The sequence below is a fragment of the Arachis duranensis genome, chromosome 6 (genome assembly GCF_000817695.3).
Source record: "Arachis duranensis cultivar V14167 chromosome 6, aradu.V14167.gnm2.J7QH, whole genome shotgun sequence".
NCBI classification, from domain to species: domain Eukaryota; kingdom Viridiplantae; phylum Streptophyta; class Magnoliopsida; order Fabales; family Fabaceae; genus Arachis; species Arachis duranensis.
In genome coordinates, this window is record NC_029777.3 from 107925633 (window position 1) to 107933280 (window position 7648).

General features: G+C 29.7%; 1 protein-coding gene across 1 annotated transcript; it reads left to right on the forward strand.

Annotated features, from left to right (window-relative positions):
- Window positions 1-3265: 3265 nt before the first annotated feature.
- On the forward strand, window positions 3266-7066 carry LOC107495862 (ribosomal RNA-processing protein 8). The gene is made up of 9 exons (XM_052262629.1): window positions 3266-3606; window positions 3715-3776; window positions 4155-4206; window positions 4895-5009; window positions 5112-5206; window positions 5741-5847; window positions 5924-6038; window positions 6116-6160; window positions 6283-7066. Exons 1-9 carry the CDS (start codon window positions 3484-3486, stop codon window positions 6352-6354), a joined length of 786 nt encoding a protein of 261 aa, XP_052118589.1. The 5' UTR covers window positions 3266-3483; the 3' UTR covers window positions 6355-7066.
- Window positions 7067-7648: the final 582 nt, after the last annotated feature.

Sequence of the window (7648 nt, forward strand, 5' to 3'; positions counted from 1 at the left end):
TTATGCTCCAAAAAAATATTACATGAATAAATTATTTTTATAATTCAATTTAATCAATTTTTTTATGTTTCTTTCTGTTTTTTAATTAAATTTTTTATTATTAATCTTTAAATTATTAGAATTAATTTAATTAAATTTAATTATTTAAATAATTCAGTCCTATAGCATCCCATTCTTTATATTTCGGCTGTAATTGGTGTCTCGTAATAATGGGATTTTTTTTTAACATTACATATTTATATTGTTATGTCACACACACACGTGAATATACATATAGAAAGATATTAAAAAAAAAAACCAAAAAGTTAGATAAGTAAAATTTCATTGTATATTGCATGACATAATCTAAAGGATAAATTTTACTGAACCTTTCTAATATCAGATGATGTTGCTTAAATATCCTTTCATTTATCATCATATTTTATATATACGCACTTAAAAGTTTAAGGAAATTTAATATATATTTTCAAAAATAAAAAGTTCTCGTATAGTTTCACCTAATATTAAAAGGATTTGTAAAATTTACTCAAATTAAAATATTAAAATACGAATAAAAATGTGTACAAAGTGACATGGGTATTTGCATTCACAAGCAAACTTGTATGCATTACATAAATCTCTCAACATATTTATTAGTCTTTTCGAGGCAAGCAACAATTAAACAATATTTCTCAATCCCTACTTCTAAAGAAGCTTTTCCCTTCTTTTTCTTTACATAAAGTTGTGTCAAATTGCCAACCGTACCTTAACTTTTTTTTTTAATTTTTAAATTCGATTAGAAAATACTTCTCGTAAAATATAACTCAAAACAATCAATTCGTCTCATAGTTATTACTTATTAGGTAAATTATAAAAAATATTGCTGAATTAATTTTATATTGATAAAAATACAGTCAAATTATTATGTTATCGATAAAAATATTTTTAAATTATTTAAAAATATGATAAAAACACTCTTATTTTTTGTTAATATAGAAGGTCTTGATTTATGGGGTATATTCATACATAGTACAACTTAAACTCAAATCAAATCAAATGGCTGAATAAAGTTTACTTTATTATATCTTACTGGTTAATTATTTAAGGGGTGAATGCTATAGTGTCTATTACTTTGTATCTAATTTATTAAAAAAAATAAATAATATTTAATAAATATTATATGATTTATTTTTTATTTTAAATATTTTATTTTAAACTTTAAAAAAAATTAGACAATTTAAATACTATAACAAAGACATCATAAAACTCATCTACTTAATAATAGAGTTATATGACGCATGTATCCATACATTTATTTTTTATATACTAATCGAACTCAATTTTTTTTTAAATTATTATTGGATGAAATGTAAAATCCAAATTAATAACATCCTATACCCTGTGTAATAGTTACAAGGATTGAATTGGTTTGAAACAAAATAAAAAGACAAGTTTTTTAAAAAAATTATAGGTTCCTTAATATCTTAATTAGAAGTTTCTAACTGAGTGAAGGGAATATAAAAAATTTCTTATAGAAAAATTCTCTCTTTTCTTTTTTGGAAAAAACTTTCATGTAAACTTAAACTAGTTAAATTTTTAGTATTTTAATTTTTCCATTTCAAAATAAATGTATCTTTTAAAAAAGAACTCAAAAAATTAATGTATCTTAAGAAAAAATTAGATTCTGATATTAAAAAAAAAAAAGAAAGAAAAGTTTAATCCTTTATGAGGTGGGTGATTATGGGAGTGGTAAGATTTAAGAGTTTAATAAGCATAAGGGCTCCAATGGAAAAAGGAGGAAGCATGCGGAGGAAGAAATAGATGCAATGATCATCAGGTTTTGCTTTAATTATTTTAACTGAAAAGGCTGCTATTTATTAAGGAACCTTATAACTTGGATGCTTCCTCTCTCATGCAAAACCTCATCAATGTATCAAAACTAGTCACTCTTCACAATCACAACTAGCAATCATTTCAACCCATTCATCTTTGATGTTTCCACATTAAGAATTCCACCATATTTTTCCTTTGTAAAACATCATAGTTTTTAAGTATATATATAAAAATAAAGCATTTTTATAGGCAGGCATAAATATCTTTTTAATATGTTAATACATTAAACAGCTTATTTTACTGGGAAAAAATTATGAAACTTAGGATAAAACAAGATATTAAAAATAAGATATAAAAGATAAAGATATAAAAATTAATATTTTTGTATTTTGGTTTGGTATTAAATTAGACAAATTTTAAAAGTTTAATTTATTCTTATTTATTTTTATTTAAAAGATTTGAGAAGAAAAATATAATTATAAAAACTTAACAAGAATAATAAAAAAATAAAAAATAAATTATATCTCTTGTTACTGTTTTTGTGTCATTTCTGTCAAGATAGTTACAAAATATACTAATTCACTCTTTTTTGACACAATGTCTGTATTTTATCTGCTAAATACAATTTTGTGTCTTTATATTTCTGTTTTAGTATCCCATACTTATAAACAAACGCAGCCTAAATATATAAGAATAATAAAAAAAGAAAAAAATGTTTATCTTATTTAGACAACATTTTTTAGATTTTCTTAAAATGATATTTATGTCCTAATTTTTAATAATACACAAATCTCTTTCATTATTAAATCCTTTTCTCGGTTTCATTCGATCCGACAGGTCAATGATTAATTTGCGACATAATTTGTCGCAAACCTGAGTTCCATTTAAAGATTGTCGTTAGCTAATAGATTGTTGCATGTATAAAATAATAAAAAATTCTAACACTTATTTAAACAAATGAGTAAGCTAATTAATGGACTAACCAAATCGAATATTATTAAATCCTTTTTATTTTAGCCTTAGACAACACACACTCACTCACACTGTCACACACACACTACCACTACTAGTTCATGGGTTATATATATTCTTCACTCAAGACTCGAATCCTGGTACAGCTCTCAATGGGATAGGTAAGTCTACCAGTTGTCCGAGCCTCAGCTTCATCATTAAATTCCTTTTTGAAACTCTGAAGATAGATGCCTCTTTTGTTTTTGGTCATGAGATAGATACCTCTTTTTTTGGGCTTGAGATAGATACCTCTTTGACTTTTGGTTTTTCGATTTTGTTATGATATTAAACTGGGCCACACAAATGAAAACAAATACCAATCTACAATAACTGGGCCTTTAAATATATATCGTTTTCTTTTGGGCCTTGTGTCAGCCCAGTTAGATGGGCAAAATGGCAACGTACTGGGCTACATGAACTTTGTGGACGACCAAAAACTACACACACAAAAAAAAAAAACCCCTTGAATCTCCATAACAGCCACCAGAGGCGGAGGAACTTACAGGATATAAACAGTCTCGCCGCCAGTCCGTCTGAGGTAACCTGTTGCCGTTTCCGTTTTCGTTGCCGTTACCTCTGTTTCTTAGGTTTTCCTTTTAGCTGGCTGTTAGGTTTGGGTTTAGGAACTTAGGGTTCCTACTTTCAGTTGAATAGAAGAAAATGACGAAGAGTGAGCGAAAGAAACGAAACAACAAGAGTAAAGACGAGCAACGATTTACTGCGGATACTGCTAAGCTCAGAAAGTTCAAGGAACCATCCAAATCCTCTAATTTTCTGGATAAAGCAAGTCACAATTCTTAGCCTTTTTTTGTTCTTTTTATGTTGAATTTATTATCACGTTATTTCAGAGATTTTCTAATTGAATAATGGTGTGTTGTTTGGTTGTTGTAGATGAAAGCAAGATTGTCAGGTGGTCATTTCAGGATGATTAACGAGAAGCTCTACACTTGCACGTATGTACTATTATTCACTCTTTCACTCAGTTTTTTACTTTTTCAAGTTTTTGAGTTGTGCATGGTAGTAATTTTAGCCTGTGATGCAAGGAAACGCCAACGAAGCAAGGTGTACAAGGCATGTCATACTTTTATTTGTAGTTGTTTGAATATTGATGGCAGTGAATATTGGTAATTTGGCTTTTACAAGTACTTGAATACCCGATAAATCTTGAAAATATATATCTGAATATCTGATGTTCTTGTCCTGTATTTCCAAAAGTTTGGTGTGTCGTGGCACACACTGCTGTCTGCAACTGCTTTTAAAGTTTGATTGCTCCTCCTTGTAATGTTTTGTTCATCTTGGCAAGAGTTAAGAATTTGTGTTATTCTTTTCAGTGGGAAGGAGGCGCTAAATTATTTCCAAGAAGAACCATCGCTATTTGACCTGGTAAGGGTTGTTTGCATTGATTCAATTTCCTTTATGGAAAATATGCGGGTTCATTGCTTTTTGTATAACTGAAGTAAGATTGATTTTTGTCTTTTTATTTATTACAACAAAATATGTGCACATTGACAGCCATGAAAGAAACTACTCTCATGCATGCTGGTTTGCTTTAAAAAAAATATTATTCTGATTTCACAACATGCATATGAGGACCAACTTTAAAAAACATGCTTAGATGCGTTTGAGTTTGAAGTTTTGAACCAATAATAGAACATTAAACTTTCACAACAGTTGTATACACCTGAGGTTTGAAGACCTTCATGGTTATTTATACTGCGAAAATGCATATCATTGTCAATGAAATCAGCAGTAGTTTTCAAAAAGAAACATGTTTTAAGTGTGGAATGAATAAGTGTCTTAACCTGCTTGATATTCTCTTTCTTTCTGTCATGTATTTTACTTCTTTTGTGTCAATCTTTTCAAGCCTATTTGGTTTTCCTGAATGAACTTATCAAATGAGATTTAGGTATAAATGGTCGAGTTAAAATAAGATTCATGACATGCAATGGTGTCCTTCTATCCTTGTAGCTGACCTTACCTGGTCATTAAGTAGTGAAATAGAATGGTTTGAGTATCTTGTTCTTCTTGACTTTCTCAATTTATCTTTCATTTATGATTCATCCCTGGCTAGTATCATGCAGGATACAAAATGCAAATGTCAAATTGGCCTCAACAGCCAGTTAATGTGATTATTGATTGGCTAAAAAAGAAGAGCCCTTCATTGGTCGTAGCTGATTTTGGTTGTGGTGAGAGTTTATTGTGTCCTTGTTCATATTTTCAACTTAAGTACAAATGCTTATTTTCTCTTTTATATCTACTAATGCTTTCATGATTCCATTGTGTTCTAGGGGATGCACTCATTGCTAAAAGCGTGGAGAATAAAGTCTACTCTCTCGATCTTGTCTCCAATGATCCTAACATAATTGCTTGTGACATGTCAAATGTATGTTTCCTTCTTGCAAGACTAGTAGTAATACAACAGAAAGTTACTTTTGTTACATTTTACTGTTGCAGTCTCATAGTTATGTCTTCATACATCTCCATAAGAGGATATTGTCCCATATTCAGAAAATAGAAATTATATTGGCTGTAATATGTTTACTGTAGAACATGAATCTTATTATAGGCTATAATAGTTGCTCACATGTTACAATCCAAACGTTATTGGTCAGGGTTCAGTTTTCTATATCTGTCTCACAGTGAAATGTACATTCCTTGTATTCTATTTATACCTTAGCCAACTCATAAAAAAGCATATGTGGATTCCTTTATCTACCAAAAGGAAGGGAAAATGTGCATTCCTGGTGTCCTAGTATTATAAATTTATAATTATGTATACCTTCGAGCATTTAAAGCCTAGTACTATTTTAAATGAGTAGAATGAACCCTAACAAGAGTGTCAGTTTTTGTTTCAAAGTCTGAAAGGTTTATGGAATAATTATTTACAAGAGGATCTGCATTTTGTGGTTGCTGTCAGACACCGCTTGATGACTCATCTATTGACGTTGCTGTCTTCTGTCTTTCTTTGATGGGAACCAACTACCAAAGTTACATCAAAGAAGCAAACAGGGTGCTTAAGCCAGGGTTTGTTCCTTCTCCATTATTAAATCTTTCCAGGCTTACAATTGCCCAGAACAGGATCTAACATAGTTTTGGACAGTGGCTGGCTGTTGATAGCAGAAGTAAAGAGCAGGTTTGATCCAAACACTGGAGGAGCCAACCCTGAGAAGTTTACGAATGCTATTTGTGAGTTAGGTTTCAAGTCTGTAAAAAAGGTAAAACGGATGCATCTTTTCGAGATTTCTATTAACAAATCGTATGATGTGCTAAACTGATATTGACAACCATGCAGGACTTCTCAAATAAAATGTTCATTCTGTTTTACTTTACAAAAAAGGTATGCAGCTTATTGCTCATTGAATAGCACTTCCAATTTCATCATTTCATTCATCTGTGATTATATTTGCAGTGTCTGTTTTGAACCTCACTACTGATTTAGTTCCCTCTTTCTGTGTGTAGGATAAGCAAAATTTTAAAAGGAAAGAAATCGAATGGCCTTTGCTTAAACCTTGTTTGTACAAGCGCCGTTGAGACCAAGTTAGCTTGCTTTCTTTTTTATGTTCCCCAATTCTCACTTGTTATATGCTCAAAAGTTTAACCATCTTTTTTTTCCATATATACCTGTCTTGTTGATCATTAAGGCATTGTTTGTTACATTGTATTAGGTCTTATATTAAAATTTCAGGTTTCATGATGCTAAATAGTATATTTTTATGTTTGAGTCGAGCAATATTATACATAGTTCTTATCGTACTCTATGCTAAGATTTATATATTTAAGGTATGTTTGGTTGGAGGGTAAACATCAGGATAAAAAATGTATCATAATAGTAGATAAATACCATGAATTATGATGTTAGTTCTGTTAAAAAAAATTACATTATATTAATACTCTCATATGAAGTTGAAAATTAAAAACCCATATAACTATGACATGAACACTCCCATACCAAGGTCACCAGTATAATTTTTCATTATCGAGTTTAGTCAGTCTTATAAAATTCCATCACTCCTAAAGCAAAGCGGGCTTGGCATGCAACTTGAAATTAGAAAACCCTGGTTTTCCACAAAATCCTGGAATTCTGTCATGGTTCTTCACTGCCATTATCAAGAAACATGAGATTGTCAAAGCCTGTAACCATTTTATCAGCTTCTGTGGATTGAATTACTTCAGGCATTATGAAATCCACAACTATCACTTTATCATTTTGTGGCAAAGATTTGTAACAATTCCTTATGATTTTCAATCTTCCTCACACCAATTGTGCAATACACCCTGCAAATATAATTGGAAATGCATATTGTAATCACATAACATGCAAAATAGGTGGTATGATTTTGAGATGATAAATAGCTCAGTAAGATTATTTTATATCTGTAGTTATTTTTTTCTTCACGGTGACGGTACATACACAAATTAAATCCAACAATTTATTAATGGACAATTAGGAATATGAAATCTTAGTCAAGTGTTATAAGTTAAATTGTTTGGACTATAACCTTCAATAATATGGCATACAAACATGTCTCCTGCAATTTGTTCTATACCTACAAAGAATTTCATAATTCATTATTTAGTAGTAGTAATATATAAAAGAATTAAGCAATGTTATTTGAGCTTTTGATTATTGATTAATTGTGGAAGTCAGGATATCAATCTTTCAATTGTTGTTTAAATCAGATCATGCAATGTATTATTGCTCCAGAGCAAAGTTGAACAACCCAACCAAAGAGACACTCATACTAAACTTATTATTGTTTTTATAATAATATAATGAATCACCAAGTTTTGATTCATTATAGTGAATTTTTCTAATTCGAAATGA

Coding starts and splice junctions, on each gene's coding strand:
- LOC107495862 (XM_052262629.1), top strand. CDS start 3,484: ATGACGAAGAGTGAGCGAAAGAAACGAAACAACAAGAGTAAAGACGAG. Junction 3,607..3,714: donor CCTCTAATTTTCTGGATAAA/GCAAGTCACAAT, acceptor TGGTTGTTGTAG/ATGAAAGCAAGATTGTCAGG. Junction 6,039..6,115: donor GTTTCAAGTCTGTAAAAAAG/GTAAAACGGATG, acceptor ACAACCATGCAG/GACTTCTCAAATAAAATGTT.